At 49.3% G+C, this 17196-nt stretch overlaps 2 protein-coding genes and 1 pseudogene across 15 annotated transcripts; 1 reads left to right on the top strand and 2 right to left on the bottom strand.

Annotated features, from left to right (window-relative positions):
• Positions 1-6114: 6114 nt before the first annotated feature.
• LOC120689434 lies at positions 6115-8576 on the bottom strand (annotated as a pseudogene).
• Positions 8577-8637: 61 nt separating this feature from the next.
• On the top strand, positions 8638-14448 carry LOC120689350 (protein FAR1-RELATED SEQUENCE 9-like). 14 transcript variants are annotated; one of them, XR_005681216.1, is made up of 7 exons: positions 8639-8940; positions 9542-11650; positions 11721-11851; positions 11927-12010; positions 13337-13416; positions 13729-13943; positions 14034-14405. XR_005681216.1 is itself a non-coding variant. In XM_039971683.1 (6 exons), exons 2-5 carry the CDS (start codon positions 9583-9585, stop codon positions 13403-13405), a joined length of 2346 nt encoding a protein of 781 aa, XP_039827617.1. In that variant the 5' UTR covers positions 8639-8940; positions 9542-9582; the 3' UTR covers positions 13406-13416; positions 13729-14448. The 14 variants fall into 14 exon arrangements, 11 of the variants coding, with proteins under 11 accessions (XP_039827594.1, XP_039827588.1, XP_039827617.1 ...); XM_039971683.1 differs by having other exon boundaries at positions 11930-12010; positions 13340-13416; positions 13729-14448; XM_039971677.1 differs by having other exon boundaries at positions 11930-12010; positions 13729-14405.
• On the bottom strand, positions 14020-15488 carry LOC120695505. The gene has a single exon (XM_039978735.1). The coding sequence runs from the start codon at positions 15486-15488 to the stop codon at positions 14937-14939; it is 552 nt and encodes a 183-aa protein (XP_039834669.1). The 3' UTR covers positions 14020-14936.
• Between the last annotated feature and the right edge of the window lie 1708 nt (positions 15489-17196).

The following is a 17196-nucleotide window of genomic DNA, read 5'->3' as shown; positions in this document are numbered from 1 at the left end:
CGGCGAGTGGCGAAATGGTTGCTTCTTATGGGCTCCGCGGGTGGTTGTACTCGGCCCAGTAAAAGAATAAGGTGGCTTCGTCAGCGTAGCGTATTGTCATGCAGTACAACTAAAAAAAAGGCACTAGTCTTGGCGCCGGTTTGGCGACTCGAGTGGGTCTCGTGGGCGATCTAGGGTTCCTCCCTCCTGCTCCTTCTCCTCCTCCATCCGGTCGATCGGGATCAATCCTCTTCGCTAGTCGGGGGTCTCCGATCGGTTCCACGTCCCTGTTTCCGCAGTGTCCACTCAGATCCCTGCGAATGCAGCCCTAACTCACCGTGCTAGCCAAAACCCTAGATCACGGTGGTGGTGCACTTTGGCGAAGATGGATGGGGTGGAAGGTATGATGAGGAACATGCGGTTGTCGGAGGCGGAGAAAAAAGGAATTCAGATCGGTGGGCGGCATCTGGGAAAGGGGAAGGTGGAGGAGGCGCAGGCGATTGGGAAGTTGCTGTCGGAGAAGCTGGTTTCGGCAGATGTTGTGGAGGCGGCGTTGGCTCGGGTCTGGTGCCCGATCAGAGGAATGGATGTCAAGGCGTTGGGTGAGAATCACTTCCTCTTCACGTTTCATCAACCCTCAGGCAAGACAAAAGCTTTAGAGGAAGGGCCATGGATGGTGTCGAGAGACTTGATGGTAGTTGCGGAGTTCGATGAATCAAAAACCCTAGAGGAGATTGATTTCAATTCGATCCCGATCTGGGTCTGGATCTTGAAACTGCCTTTGGGGATGATGTTGGATAGGGAGGCAGCGATGATTTTGGGCCAGGAGATTGGGAGTTTCATGGATGTAGACTTGGAAGATAACCATTCCGATGCAGGGTGCTTCCTGAGGGTGAAAGTTAGACTGAACATCACTAGACCGCTGATGCGTGGAGTCACGGTGAGCAATGGAGGGAAGGATCGCTGGTGCCCATTGGTGTACGAGTTCTTGCCGGATTTCTGCTATGTGTGTGGCATCATTGGCCATACTGACAAGCTGTGTGCATCAAAGGTTCCGAGTGGAGAAGCTCCGTAGTTTGATAAAAAGTTGAGGTATATTCCGCAGAAAAAGAGAGGAGACAGGGCGCTCAGCGGCAGAGGATCGGATGGGCGGGGGCTTTGGAGACCTAGCTTCCGTGCTGAGGGAGGGGGGTCGCTGGGGATCAGGAGGATCTGGCAGTGATGGTCCTTCCTGGAGAAAGAGCAGCCATAGCAGTGAAGGAAGGAGGAAAGATGGAGAGGAAGATGAGGTGACGAGTCCGATTAAAACTATCGGTGGGGTGAAGGGGACAGGGGGAGCGCAAAAGGCTCTAAATTGGGAGGAAAAGGGGGAGAAGGCAAGTGTAGTAATGGTGGATGGAGAGAAGAAGGGGGAAACGGTTCCTGAGAAAGAAACCCATGTGCAGGTCCCGTTGGGTGATAATACTTGGACGAATGACACGAACAGTGCCATGCAAGACATGCACGTCGATCAAACGGGTGAGCTGAAGCAAGTGGAAAAAGAAAAGGAGAGTGGGACGGGGGAAAAGGTGAAAAGAGAGGTCACTTTAAGCGGCTCCCGAGGGCGCATGCTACGGCTGGTTCGGGGCAGGAAGCTTTGGGTCAAGGGGACAGGAAGAGGAGTCTGGAGAGGCAGGAGAGGGGGAGTGGGAAAAAGGTGAAGTTTGGAGAGGATGAAGTTGCTGATGATTTGAAAGCGGGGCTGACGGATCAGCCCTGCAAACACAAATGAAGATAGTGGCTTGGAACTGTCGGGGATTGGGCAATCGCCCGGCAGTTCGGGGACTTCTGGGGATGCAGAAGTCTGAGGGCACGGATATTCTTTTCTTGTCGGAGACAAAGTTGGACGAGAGAAGAATGCAAAAGTTTAGGTGGATGCTTGGGCTTCCGAACATGATCGTGAAAGACTGTGAAGGAAAGGGGGGGGGGAATTGCAGTGTTATGGAGGAGGGGGGGGGTTGATGTTAGTCTCCGACACTTGTCGAAGTACTACATTGACATGGATGTGACCGATCCAGACGGGTCATCATGGCGGTTCTCTGGCACCTATGGTGAACCTCATGCTGATAGAAAGCACAAGACGTGGGAGGCGATGAGGGAGCTGAATGGTGCTCACGGAGGGGGAGTGTGGTTGTGTGCGGGGGATTTCAACGAGATCTTATTCGCACATGAGAAGGAAGGGGGGAGGCTGAAGGAGCAGAGTTGCATGGACCGGTTCCGACTGGCTCTGGAGGATTGTTGCATGAGTGATCTTGGCTTTGAAGGGGATTGCTACACTTGGAGAAATCATAATAGAAAAGCTAAGGACTACATCCGGGAATGACTGGACCGTGCAGTGGCAAATGATGAATGGAGAGGGAAATTCCCAACTATGAAGGTAATTAATGGTGATCCACGACACTCGGACCATCGGCCCATCGTTATACTAACGGAGTCGGAGAAGTATGCGAAAAAAGAAAAGGGAGGAGGCTTTCGTTTTGAAGCGAGCTGGGTGGGGGAGGAGAATTGTGGTAATATTGTGGAGCAGGCATGGGTGGAGTCGATGGAAAGGGGGGGCTCTGTAATGGCGGCCCTGAAAGCGGTGGCGGGTGGTTTGAAGAACTGGAGTTCTAATGTTTTGGGCCATTTGGAGAAGAGGGCGAAGAAGCTGAAAAAGGAGCTGGAAGGATGCAGAAGAAGCTTGCTATGCCAGGAGAAGGTGTCACGTGAGGCTATACTCCGGTACAGATTGGAGAGGGTGGAAGAACAAATTGATATCTACTGGAGGCAAAGAGCCCATGTGAGGTGACTGCGAGAAGGCGACCGAAACACAGCCTTCTTCCATGCTGCGTGTTCGGAAAGGAGAAGGGCGAATAGAATTGGGAAACTGAAAAAAGAGGATGGAGGATGGGTGGAGGAGGAGGAGGAGAAGAGGAGTTTTATAGCTAATTATTTCTCTTCTCTTTTCAGGACTAGTGCGCAGGGAAATACTCAGCAGGTCCTTAATACTGTTGAGGCAAAAGTTACAAGTGAAATGAATGAACTGCTTGTGGTGCCATTCACGAGAGAGGAGGTGAAGCTAGCTCTGGATGCTATTGGCGACCTCAAGGCACCGGGCCCGGATGGAATGCCAGCTTTGTTCTATAAAAAGTTTTGGTCGACAGTGGGAGACAAAGTTGTAGAGGAAGTTTTGAGCGTTCTGGAAGGGGGAGCAATGCCTGCGGAATGGAATGAAACAACCATAGTCTTGATCCCAAAAGTGCCGAAGCCACAAAGTGTGAAGGACTTGCGTCCAATAAGTTTGTGCAACGTGATATTCAAATTGGTATCTAAAGTTCTTGCTAACAGGCTGAAAGTGGTACTACCAGATGTTATTTCCACATCTCAAAGCGCCTTTGTTCCAGGTAGACTGATTTCGGATAATATTCTGATAGCTTATGAAATTACACATTATATGAGACGGAAGAAAAGGGGTAAAACGGGGTATGCAGCTGTAAAGCTCGATATGAGTAAGGCGTACGATAGAGTGGAGTGGGGCTTCCTGCAGCAAATGATGCAGAAACTGGGTTTTGATCAGAGATGGGTGCAGCTAGTCATGACCTGTGTTTCAACTGTAAAGTACAGAGTGAGGGTGAATGGGGAATTGACAGAGAGCTTTGTGCTAGAACGTGGTTTAAGGCAAGGAGACCCCCTATCTCCTTACCTGTTCCTGGTGTGTGCTGAAGCTTTTTCAAGTTTACTGAAACAAGCTGAAGAGGAGGGCAAGATCGGTGGAGTGAAAATCTGCCATGGTGCACCGAGTGTTTCCCATCTGCTGTTTGCCGATGACTCGCTGATTGTTTTTCGCGCAAACGGGGAAGAAGCACAGAACCTACAAAGTATACTTTCGGTGTATGAACTTTGTTCCGGGCAGATGATTAACAAGGACAAGACGGCTGTGATGTTTAGTGGGAACACCAACCAGAATAGCAAGCAGGAGGTGATGCAAGCTCTGAATATTCCTAGAGAGACAACATCTGAGAGGTATCTGGGTTTGCCAGTGCATATTGGTAGATCAAAAAAGAAGGCCTTTGAATATATGAAGGATCGGATATGGAAGAGAATACAGGGGAGGAAGGAGAAGATGCTGTCGAATGCTGGGAAGGAAGTACTAATAAAAGCTGTCGCCCAAGCTATCCCAACCTATGCTATGGGCTGTTTTGAAATAACAAAAGAATTATGTGATGACATCAGTGCCATGATCTGTAGGTATTGGTGGAGAAGCCAAGAAAAAGAAAAGAAAATACACTGGATTAGTTGGGAGAAATTGATGAAGCCAAAAAACGAGGGAGGTCTGGGGTTTAAAAATATCCACCTCTTTAACCTGTCCATGCTGGCAAAACAAGGGTGGCGCCTTGTCCAAAATAAAGAATCTCTGTGTGCACAAGTGTTAAGAGCAAAATATTTTCCGGGGGGAGATGTGCTACAAGCAAAACCAAAGCCGGGGATGTCTTTTTCTTGGAGAAGTATTCTAAAGGGTGTAGAAGTTCTGAAAAAGGGGATAATTTGGAGGGTGGGCAATGGTGAAGCCATCAGAATTTGGCAAGATCCTTGGCTCCCAAGGCAGTGGACGAGATTACCTACATCGCCAAGGGGGACAAATCTGATCCAGCGTGTGGACGAGCTAATTTGTCCAATCACTGGAGGATGGGATGCTCAGCTAGTGGAGCAAACTTTCAGACCAGAAGATGCAGAATTAATCCTGGCATTACCGGTGCATCCGGAGCTGGAAGATTGTGTGGCTTGGCACTTTGATCCAAAAGGGATTTTCTCGGTTCGATCAGCTTATAAAGTGTTGATAGAGGAGCAGAAGAGAAGCTCGGTCAGAGGTGGGCAGGGCAGCTCTGGGGGATGTAATTTGCAGGCCGAGCATTGGAGAGGCATTTGGCGCCTGAACTGTCCAGGGAAAATAAAACACTTTCTTTGGCGATTAGGTCACGATAGCTTGGCTGTACGCATGAACCTGAGAAGGAGGGGTATGGAGCTAGATACGAGATGTGTGATGTGTAACAGAATGGACGAAGATGGGGCTCATCTTTTCCTAAAATGCAAGAATGCTAAAAAGCTGTGGAGGGAAATTGGTCTGGAGGAGATACGTGAGAGGTTGGCACAATCTCTTTCTGCAGAAGACTTCATTTGTAAAGTTTTGGAGCTGGACAAGAAATATCTGTTGAGAGTGTGTGTCCTGCTGTACTTCTGGTGGAGAGAGAGGAATAATGTGAGGGAAGGGGAAAGTATGAGGAATGTGACTCCCTGAGTCTCATGATCCAAACCTACTCTGATGAACTCCTGAAGGAGCAGCAGATTCATTTGGGACCGAGCCAAAGACAGGAGAAACGCTGGAAGCGGCCAAGTGAGGGTGTCCTGAAGATTAACGTGGATGCAGCCTTTAAGCCTGACACGGGTCAAGGAGGATGGGGTGCTGCGATTAGGAATGCTGAAGGAGAGGTGGTAAGAGCTGGTGCAGGATGCCTGAACCATGTGATGGACGCGTTACATGCGGAAATGTTGGCGGCCAGAGAGGGTGTTCAGTTGGCGGCTGAGGCAGGCATGGGGCAAGTGATCCTGGAGACAGATGACATGCTAGTAAATTTGGCGCTGCAAGATGACAGTTTCAGGTTATCAGCTCTGGGAGGCATCATCTGGGAGATCAAGACGATGGCTGAGTCGAGCTTTAATTCCATCTCTGTTATTCATTGTTGTCGGTCATGCAATCAAGTTGCTCATGTGCTTGCTGCGATTGGCTGTAATTGTCTTGTTGGTTCCTCCCTCTATTGGGATTCTGTACCCCCTGAGGTTGTAGACCTGGTGGCCGGCGATTCAGCTGTGCCTTTGGTTTAATGGAATGAGCTTATTCCGCTCAAAAAAAAAAGGCATTCAGTAAAGTGCAAACCTGCTCCCAGCTCTCGTTTTGTCTCAGTGCAAGTGGTCGGCAATTAGTAGTATCCAACAATTTTGTTCTCACAGGGAACATTGATGCATCAAGACCCAATAATCTTGCACAGATCCACAGATACAAGTGCTAGGAGCTAAGGACCCCAAGCATAGGCTAAGTATATTTAAGGATGAGACAGTACGAACACCAACATCAGATACCTTATACTGCTAATTATGAATTGAAACCATGGCTGTCAGCATATATTTATATAGGATAGCAGCAATCCTAACAAGAAGAAGATTTCAATGTCACACCACATTTGGATGGCCATCCATCTTCACCAATAATCTCCACAAGAGCACTTTCCATCCTTGAAATGTGGAACCTCTTATTGTCCCTAACAATAAGCTCTCTCCCAACGATCCTTGACATGATCTTGATGGCATTGTGGCAGTCCCCGCAGATCCTTACGTTCTTAATGATGCGAAGCGGAGTCCTTGCTGGGGTGCTAATCAGACCATAAGCAATCGCCAGCCTCTCACTATGGTACAGCAATGCCTGCTCCTTGGCCTCCTGATCAATGTCATGGAGCACATACCTTGTATCTGGGACATATCTCTGCTCATTGACCACCTTCTTTTCAATCTTGGGTGGCAGCCGGTACTCTGCCAGCTTGTTCCTCCCATCAAGCATATTAATCCCCAGACGCCTCTTTGAAGGTGGGGTTAGTAGCTTCTTAGGATTTTCCTTGGATGGATCAAGCGACACCAACAACTCCTCTGCTCTGTCCTCAAGATCAATGTCTCCATTCATACGTGCCAGGTTCAAGACTGACTCCCAAACCATGGCGTTGGGCTCGAATGGCAGCTTCTCGATATACTCCATAGCCTCGTTGAGATGCCCTGACTTACCCAGGACCTCAATGATCCCAACATAGTGTTCCACACCAGGCTCAATGCCCTGGTCCCTGGACATGGCATCAAAGTAAAGGAATGCCTCCTCAATGGCCTCCGAGTTGGCACAAGCGTTGAGCACAAGCACGTAGGTGTGGCTGATCGGTGCCATGCATTCCTTCATCAGCTCGAACAGCCGCAGGGCCTCATCCCCAAGCCCGTTCACCGAGTAGCCATCAATCATGATGTGCCACGAGTCCATGTCGCGGTCAGGCATATTGTCGAACGTCCTGCGTGCATGGGGCATGGCTGCGCATTTAGCGTACATCTCGAGCAGCTTGTTGTTGACCCGGAGGTCGCCGCGGAAGGGCGAGCGGAGGAAGAAGTCGTGCACCTTCCTGAGCTCCTCCAGCAGCTTGGGGTTGGAGCAGGCGGCTGCGAGCTCGTAGAAGGCGGGCGGGTCGGCGCACGCCCCCTTGGCGAGAAGCTCGACGGCATCCTTCACAGTGTTGGGTTTAGTCCCACGTTAAAAATTAACATAGGGAGAGTATAACATATAAAAACTAAGCAATTCTTACTTATAAGACTAGTTTTTTGGGCTGAGTTAGGCACATTATCTTAATTCGTTGTGCTCCGTTATGTTTGGGCCTTCATACACTTTCTAACAAGTGGTATCAGCGCCCATGGGCTAACAATCTCTTTCACATATTGACGAGGAAGCCAGTTATCTCTGTTCAATAGTCACGTCTTTGTGACATTGGTAATGAAATTACTCTTGTGACGGAGGAGCTCGTTCGGATCCACATTTGGAGAGTTTAAAAAAAATTGGCATGACATCTCCGTTCGGATCTAAAAAAACTTAAGCCCGTGATGATGCCTTCTAATAGAATATTTAGACTCAATGTGCAATTTTCACCTATAAAACTAGTCTTTTAGGTTGAGTTAGCTCATTATAATAATTCATTGTGCTCCGTTATGCCTAGACCTCCGTACACTTTCTAACACACCCGTCCCTCGCAGCACAGTCCCATCAGCTCCCCCGGCCCCGCCACAGGTTCAGGAGGCGGCGGCGGCGGAGTAGAGTGCTGCTGCGGGGGAGGAGGGCCGTAGCCGTGGGACGGGGGCGGCGCCTGATCCTGCGGTGGTGGAGGCCCGTAGCCGCGTGACGGCGGAGGCGGCGCCTGCTTCTGCGGTGGTGGAGGTCCGTATCCGCGGGGCGGTGGCCCCTGATGGTGTGGTGGTGGAGGCCCGTAGCCGCGTGGTGGTGGAGGCGGCACATGCTGGTGGGGGTGTGGAGGCCCGTAGCCGCGGGGCGGTGGAGGCGGCACATGCTGCTGCGGCGGTGGAGGCCCATAGCCGCGGGGCGGCGGAGGCGGTGGCGGAGCTTGCTGCTGGTAGTTCCCCAGAGGGGGCGGAGAGGAATGTCCCTGCGGAGGCCACTGTGGAGGGGGCTGGTGGACATGGCTGGGGGCGGCGGCGGGGGAAGGGGAAGGGTGGTGGGCGTAGGATGCCTGGGAAGAGGAGAGTGGGCGGGCGAGGAGGTGGAGGAGGGAGCGGGACCTGGCGGAGGAGAAGGCTGAGGAGCGGAGCGGGCGCAGGTGGATGGCGGCGGTGGAGGCCATGGCGAATGGCGATTGGCGAGCGGGCGCAGGTTTAGGCGACGGCGTGATTGGAGGAGATGGAAGTTGTGGGGCCCTGGACTTGGGAGTGCTGGAGCACCAGGTGCAGGCAACCTGTGGTTTGGGCGTCCCACAGTTCCCTTGGACCGGTTCCACCATCTCGGGCGTAGACCGCCGCTAGACCCCCACCCCCACCCGGACCCCCTCCCGTCCCCTCCCCCGCCGGCCACCCCCATCGCCCGCGCCGCCGGCGACCGTCGCGCTCCCTCCCGCCCTTCCCCATCCTGAACCCGTGGCGCTGCTATGCGGAGAAGAGAGTTCTAGCTGCCGTCGTCCAGTGGGCTCGGCGGGGGCAGCGCTCCTCGAGGCCGAGGGCGGGGAGGCGCCGGCGCCGCATGCCAAGGGTTAAGGCTGTCACGGTGCTCCAGGCAGCGTCCCGCCGGTCGGCGACGGCGCCGCGGCGACCAACCGGCTCCTGGGGCGGTTTTTCCTCTTGAGCGGTAAGACACTCACGGTTCGCGCTTGTGCTGCTGTTTGCCCCCCCCCCTCCCCCCCCCCCCCCCCCCCCCCCCGGCTGTTCCTGTGAAATTAAATTGGGCCTTGGTTAGAGCGCGACACATGGTGGCATTTCGGTTCTGTTGCTAGACGGAGCCGAGCTAGGCAAACCTTTGCTGAACAGCTAATGCAATATCAAGTTTCATTTATGTTCCATGTCACGCTAAGCAAAATTTAGTTTTCTTCTTCTATTTGTTTGATCTCTGTCTGTTCACTTCCGTCGTTGGTAGTCTGAAAGACCTGGATGTCTAGGGTTTACCAATTGCCTTTGGTTAGTGATGATCCGATGAATTTAGGATTTAGCATACCTTTCTTTGGCCGTTAAAAGTACATTGGAATTTAGGCACCCGGCCTTGTACGGTATCATGTGGCAGAACAAAGCCATTGTGTGGCTGCCACCCACTAGCACCGTCCACATCTGATTGATGCATCTAACATCCTAATTCCTATGTATAATGGGGAATTTCGTTACAGATTTCTTGTTTAATATTTCCCCTTTTATTGGATCAAATGTTTTGATTTATGCATCTTACATGGAATATATGAATGTTAATTTGCAGCAGTTGACTTATTGATGGAGCTAGCTGGGTAGTGGGTAGAAATGGATAGCAGTCAAGATTTCCAAGAAGAGAGGCATCAGAGAAGGGAGAATGGTGAAGAGACAGAAAAGGCAGCTGATTATGGAAATGCTTTGAGTCGCAAGGAGGCAACAGAAGAGCTCCTTGGTTGTGTAGTCCATAGTGAGGAAGAGGCATACAGATTGTACTGTGACTATGGCCATCGAATCGGTTTTAGTGTGCGGAAGGGCAAGCAGTCGTACTTTATTGGTACCAAGAATATTCGAACAAAGGACTACTACTGCTCAAAGGAAGGGCTTAAGTATGATGAGCCTGTTACAGAAGCAAATTTCAATCGACCAGACACAAGAACTAATTGCAAAGCAATGATCCGCTTTAGAGTTGACGAGAAGGGGCGATGGACCGTTATACGCTTTGTTCCTGTGCATAATCACCAATTGGCTAAACCTGGGGAAAGGCACATGCTGAGGTCAGCCAAGTCGCTAGCTGTTGGCAAATCAGGTGTCATAGTTCCATCAGCATCTACAGAATCACACCCTATAAATGGTTTCTCTGACATGATTGAAGGTTGTACACCTGAGAATTCAGGGTATACTATAAGGGAGTGTTACAATCAAGTGGGCATGCAGGGTATAACAGTAATTGAAGCAGGAGACGGCCAAAACCTTGTCAGTTATTTCAAGCGTAGAACCAACGAGGAAGGCATGTTCTATTGGGATGTCCAAGTTGATCAAGAAGGGCGCATGACTAACTTCTTCTACAGAGATGGTAAATGTAGAAATGATTATGACTGCTTTGGGGATGCTATTATATTTGATACAACCTACCGCACAAATAAATATAGCTTGATATGTGCTCCATTTGTTGGTGTTGATCACCATTGGCAGAACGTTGTTTTTGGCTGTGCATTCTTGTTAGATGAATCTGTAGCTTCCTATGTCTGGGTATTTAAATCGTTCTTGGAGTCAATGGGAGGCCAGTCACCAAAATCAATATTCACTGATCAGGATGAAGCTATTATGCAGGCAATTGAGCAGGTGTTCCCTAACACACAACATTGCTTTTCCTACTGGCATATTCTGAAGAATGCACAATCTCATTTAGGCTCACTAAATACATCGCAAGCATTTCAAACTTTGTTTACCAAGTGTATGCAAGGATCTGACTCAGAAGAGGATTTTGAGGAATCATGGACTGCAATGCTTCGTGAATACAAACTACAGGATAATAGCTGGCTGATTGACCTTCATAGGTTCCGCCATAAATGGTGCTCAGCATTTAACAAAGATACATTTGATGGTGGGATTAATTCTTCTCAGTGGGGGGAGGTTTCAAATAATATTCTCAGCGGAATTTCTGATGAAAACACCTCTCTTACACGTTTTGCCCTCTTACTAGAAAAGGTTGTCAAGCATCTACGTAGAAATGAATCTGAAGAGGATTTTCGCTGTAGCCAAACTGCTCCAGTACGAGCAGTTAAGCATAGTACAGTCCTGAAGCAGGCTGCAGAATCATATACACATCGGATCTACAAATTATTTGAGGCAGAATTTCTGGATGGATGTGGAGCAACTTCATGCCATGAAACTTCAAGTGGTGGAAATTTATTGAGGTTTGAAATTACAATGCAGGGGCGAGGTTCAAAAGTATGGCCTGTTGCTCTTGACACTTCCACCATGGAGATCACTTGCGCTTGCAGAAAATTTGAAAGGATGGGTCTTCTTTGTTCACATGCCCTCAAAGTCTTCACCCTGCAGAATGTGGACACAATTCCAGAAAAATATGTTTTGCAACGCTGGACAAAAGATGCCAGGAGAAGCATGTATAAACTTACTCAAGATGATTCAACCCAACAGGAATGCACAGAGGCTGAACTTGCATATCGCAATCGGGCAATGCAGTACTCATATAACCTAATTATTAAGAGCCAGGAATTGGAGGAATCAAGAAAAATATTCTGGGACTCCCTTGAAACTGGAGAGAAGGCACTGGAAGTATTCTTTGAAATGAGAAGCATGCGCAGTCAAGCTGCCAAAGATGCTAGTAATAAAGAGAAAAAGAAGAAAAAACCAACAAAAGGACCAAGCTCAAGTAAGTAACAATTTTAAACTCCCTTCTCATAGATGTTATCAATTTATTCAATGTATATCCTGTTATGCAGAAAAAGCAAAACAAGCCCCAGCAGCTTCCTCAACTGACCTGGAGCTAGGTGTCCAAACTAATGAGCATCAATATCAATCTTCACAAGATGCTCAGGGTAATGCAACAATTGGAAGGCCATATTATTATCAGGTACACAGAAATAAGTTCTTTTCCATTTTCTTTTTAGCACTTAATAGATCTTGTACTTACATACTTCATGTTCAGCAGGCTTTTCCAACTGCCCCTATCCAAGCAAACCAGATGTATATGCATCCGAATATGCACACAATGCCCCTGTGCACGCCACAGGTATTAATTGACAGACTGGACTCAACGTATTTCTCTTACCTTGCAAAGATCAACGCAAGATCATGTGATATGTCGGTGATGAGGGGTACTTCTTTTTTATTTAATATTTCTTCTTGTTTTGGCATTTGGCCTCCTTGTAGATGGCTCTATGCTTTCATAACAAGTACAGGTAAAAAGTTGACTTATGCTATCCGTGTAGGCACTGCAGTGCTACAGTAACTTCGTGAGCACTCCTTGTCACCTTTCTAACTCCTCCATAATAGTAGCTCATTTTCGAGCTATTATGGTTCCCATGGTTCAAATCCTTGATAGTTGGATGACAGCCCCAAAGCGATCTTTGTTGTGCGAGAGAGAACAGTGAGGATGAAATGGGGGAGTTGGGCACATGATTTCTAAAGGTGAAGGCAAGGAACCTTTGGTATGACTTGGTAGCACCTTTCTAACTCCATGATAGCTCATTTTCGAGCTGTTATGGTTCCCATGGTTCAAATCCTTGATAGTTGGATGACAGCCCCAAAGCGTGCTTTGTTGTGCGGGAGAGAACAGTGAGGATGAAATGGGGGAGTTGGGCAAACGATTTCTGAAGGTGAAGGCAAGGAACCTTTGGTATGACTTGAAGTGGACGAGTTCACCATATATATGGGTCTCATGGGCAGTAGCAACAGGCGAGTCTTCCCTGACGTCCACCCTTGACACTGACGCGTGGGACCAGGCCCACACATTAGTGACCCAACGTCGGGGGGACGGACGTCTGAGGAACCGTTTCCGTAGCAACACCCTTCACAGAAAGTCAGAAACACAATTGTGGTGGGAAATATGCAACCTCAGACATTGTAGACACTGAGCTCTTATCTGCTGAACCAAGTTGGTGTCTATTGAATATCGTCACATGCTATTTTGTCCTTCACAAATGGAAAAGGCCTACAGAATTTTGCCAAAAAGAATCTTTACCCCCGACTATTTCTGTTATTCGGCTTTTGAGCTGATAACAACACGTCTACACCAGATCTTAAGCTGCAATGTTGAACTTGTGGCCCATGCAGAATATGCATGGCTTGGTAAATCGGTTCAGGGACCTTCTTTAGAAAGTAATACTATTGATGTCATTGAAAGTTTAATGCACGATGCACTGTTTGCAAGACCTTGAGAGACAACAGAAGCACAGAAAGATGCAGACAATACAATCTGTAGCACATATATGGGCATGGAGTTTCTTTTTCTCGAACGCTATGGGCACAGAGTGTAGCTAGGCATTGTTGATTCAGGTGCAACAAAAATATTGTTTTGCTCTCTGAACCTATTTGCCCTTGTTTTTGTTATGTCCAGCAGGATCATCTGTCTGCATATGCTGCAGTACGACCCAATTCAAATTTTGCTGGTGCAAAGAACATTTGAAGGATACTAAGGTATTCAATGCCCTCACATTTTTTTTGCGTGTCATGTTGTCCCACAAAACTATTTCCTTAATCTTATTTGCTCTTGCTGCCACTTCTGGCAAGAGGACGCACACCTCAAATGCCGAACATCAGAGCTGGATACCGGTCTTGTCCTGGACTGGTATCTGGTATTAGTGTTTACAGCCTACATGCAATAGCTGGTTATGCTTAAACAGTTAAACAGTGCTCCTACACCTGCTCTATGCTTGAAGGCATGATACCAACCCATACTATAGTGAGCTCTGGGATATATGCTAAAGTCTTGCTACTCTTAATTTCTAGGTTCCTCTGGGAGTTGCTGGAAAACCTTTTTCAGGGAATGCTGCTACCGACTCCAGCTTGAACTCTGTCAACTGTTTATATCAAGGCCTTGGCGGTTAAATGGTTGGCAGAGTTTGGGGAATGCCGCTATCCTGCCTGTCACCGCACCTGCTCTTCTGCATAGAGCAGCGGCTTGCTATTATGTCTCAGGGCAGGCAATTCTAGGCTTGTAAATTGTAAGTCGTCTGAGAGCGAGAGATAGGTCATATGACATTTTTTCAGGATCGGAATCCAGCTGCAAACTAGGTCATATTACATTTCTGCAGGATCGGAATCCAGCTGCAAACTATACAGATGTAGGGACCGATTCTCTTGGGTAGAAAGCTGTCTCAGCTCCACCACAAGGGCCATCAGATGGCACCAGGCACCTGCTCAGCTCACCTCCTGGGCTGTTGGCATCTGGCGGCGTTCTTCAGAACTGATGAAGAACTCCATTCCTGCATGAGTTGAGCTTGAGCAGCAAAATCACTGGAAGGTGGAGCAAGAGCAGGGCGAGGATCTGGCTGCCAGCGCTGTCGCGGGCCGGCATGGGTGGCGCATCCGAGCTGACGCTGACTTGTCTCTTGGGTATGGATTCTGAATTGTAGTGCTGCTGTGTTGGCTACCTGTTGGTGTAATGTAATTTGTTGTGACCCTTACTCCTGGTCGATGGGACGACGAGAAAAAATGATCCCGGGAACATGAGACGGCATCTGGTCTTGGGCCGCTTTCTTTCCTGGTTAGTGCTGATCAGAGCTGATGGACAACTTATCTGGTCGATGGTGAGAGAAGACACGCAGGCTGATGCCGGGCTCCCGTGGCGGCGTGCTCACGACAGCTGCCTGGTGGGATCCTGTCCGGGCCTCGGCGGCGGCTAACGGAGTGGGAGGTGGCGCCGGCGGATCCAGCAACTCTGCAGCTGGGGGCCGCGGGCTTCTTGAGCCAGCAGCACAAGCTGTGACAGGATCAAGGAGTAGCTAACTAATAGTACATGAATATGGAATATAGATGGGAGATTTCATTAGTGTTAATAAGACAATCCAGAGTGCTGTGGAGGGGTGGTGGTGATGGTGAGATTAATACACTAGTACTGGAAACTTGCAATGCTAGATGGCTACTTCGATGTGCAAATACAAGCAGCTACTACTTCACTACTTGTGCATACGTGCATGCTGGCTGCGCCAAATAAACTAGATGTCCGCCGCCGCCGCTGTAGCTAGCATCTTCAAATCACTTGTCTCTAGCACCGGGAGGGGACGAGGCTTCGTCCCGGCCTGTGCCGCGGCGGGGACCGCGGGCGGCGGCGTGTCTGCCGCGATGACCTGGTCCCTCGCGACGCGCACCGTGGCGAAGGGGTCCTCGCCGGGCAGGGACGCGCCCTCGTAGACGACCTCGAGGTACCCGTCCTCGTCCGCGGCGGAGACCACCACTGCGCGCACGACGTCCGGCTGCGCCGCCGTTGCCGCGCGGACGAGCACCCGCGCGCCGACCCTTGCGCCGCGGCTGGCGTCTCTCCTGTTGTTGGCGCCTGATGCGCCGGGGGGGCGGGCCTCGCTGTCGCAGGCGTCCGCCGGCGCCGGCATCGCGACGGCGCGCTCCTCGCGCCGTGGCACGTGCGGCGGACTCCTGCCGCGGAGGATGTTGGTCCGCGCGTGGCCCCCGGAGGAGGACCTGGCGGCTGCCTCGGCCGCGAGCCTCCTGAGCCTGCGCATGTTGGCGGACGGGATCGTCATGGTGGGCATGGCGACTAGCTAGCTTCGAGTGACGGAGAGCAGTGGCCGGAGCGGGAGTGGTGTGCTGCACGGAGGCCCCCTTATAACTGGCCGGCGAGAGTACGAGGGAAGGGGCAGGCACTTGGCCAACGATGTACACTCATTCATGAAAAAAAATTTCAAATAAATTTTATTTAGTACTTTATGCATATAAGATTTTTTTTAGAATGCATGTCCTAAGAATGCTAGAAGAAACCCAACAGAGCCACAGTTGCGAGGTTGCACAGGGGTGCTACATTCAATGTTATGGCCCAAAGGTCCAAGACACACAAGGAAGCTTGGCACGCAAGGGGAACTGGAGCCTAGCCACAGCAGGTCTTCTTTTCTGCTACATTTGTTCTCGCCACAAGAGTGGAGTGCTCCCAAGGACTTGAGGAGACAATAGAGGGACGGTGTGGGTGGGGATGCCACCTTACCATCAGTCGATTTCCCCTCTAGTATCTAACTAAACTAAGGGGGTGTTTGGTTCCGGATGGCTAAACTTTAGCCATGTCAAATCAAACAAAATTTTATTATTTAGACTCATTAAATTCTTTTCTCGAATTAGCACCTATCTATACAAAAAGTTTGTAGTTAAGCTTTATTTAATACTTCTAAATAACAATATTTTTTGATAGCCCTGTAGAAACAAACAGGGTCTAACTGCTAGTCAATCCAACATCTCGCTTCTGTTGGGAATGGCTACCTCCGGATACGTGTCCCGAAGATTAATGAACCCGGGAAACACCTTCGGGTACTTAACTTGAATTGGCAACTCTCGGCTCGGCGGAAACGCCAAAAAAAAAAAGCCCACATCCCGCGGTTTAGAGTTTGATTGATTGGGTTCCAAAATTTACCCTACCGAATCATGGATATGCTAAAATATGATGGTGCCAAATTTATTTGCCAAAGTGTGGGCAAGAATAGCAATAGTTTGAGTGCATGCCAAAATGAGATGGCCAAATATTTTTACCATCGATTGGTTTGATACCAAAATACAAGTACTTTTGAATTGGCACAAACAGTCAAAATATGGGCCATGAGAACGTTGCCAATTTGAGTCGTGCTAATTTTTAAAAATCAACCAAACGAATGCCAAAAGTTATGAGTATGCTCATATTTTGGCAGGGCATATTCACTCAACCAATTAGACCCTTAATTCATGGTTTGCGTTTTTTTAAAAAAAATGACACATGAAAAGGCGCGGATCAACAACGGTTTGCAGGTTGCTCGAGTTGCACAGACAGAGGTCCGGACCACTTTCGTTTTTTTAGAGAAAAGGTCTCCCTGCTTTATTACAAAAATAAAGAGTACAAAAGCATCAGATGTTAAAAGCAATTCAGCCTAAAGGCTCTTCTCGCTCCAGCGAGGTAGACAGGTTCAACCCAGACAGATAACTAGGAACACCACCAGTAGAATCATGCACATCCCTTGGTTCCCCAGGAGACCGAGAAGGCTCCCAAACTTGATGAAGTCGAGCCACTCCACACGATCGTCGTCGGTTCTGCTCCTCTTTTCTCCCGTTCGACAATGAGGCGCTCCAGCTCTGCCTCCTTGTCCGGCTTGATCAGCAGCCGCCGTCTTCTGATCACCTTGGCACTTCTCCATTTTTGGCGCGGACCACTCAATCCACAGATGGAAGAATCTGAGACAATTGTGCAACGGATTTTAGTTGGGCCGCACGCTTAGAAATCTTCGT

Source organism: Panicum virgatum, chromosome 2K (genome assembly GCF_016808335.1).
Source record: "Panicum virgatum strain AP13 chromosome 2K, P.virgatum_v5, whole genome shotgun sequence".
Classification (NCBI taxonomy): Eukaryota; Viridiplantae; Streptophyta; class Magnoliopsida; order Poales; family Poaceae; genus Panicum; species Panicum virgatum.
This window is presented reverse-complemented; position numbering and strand designations above follow the sequence as displayed.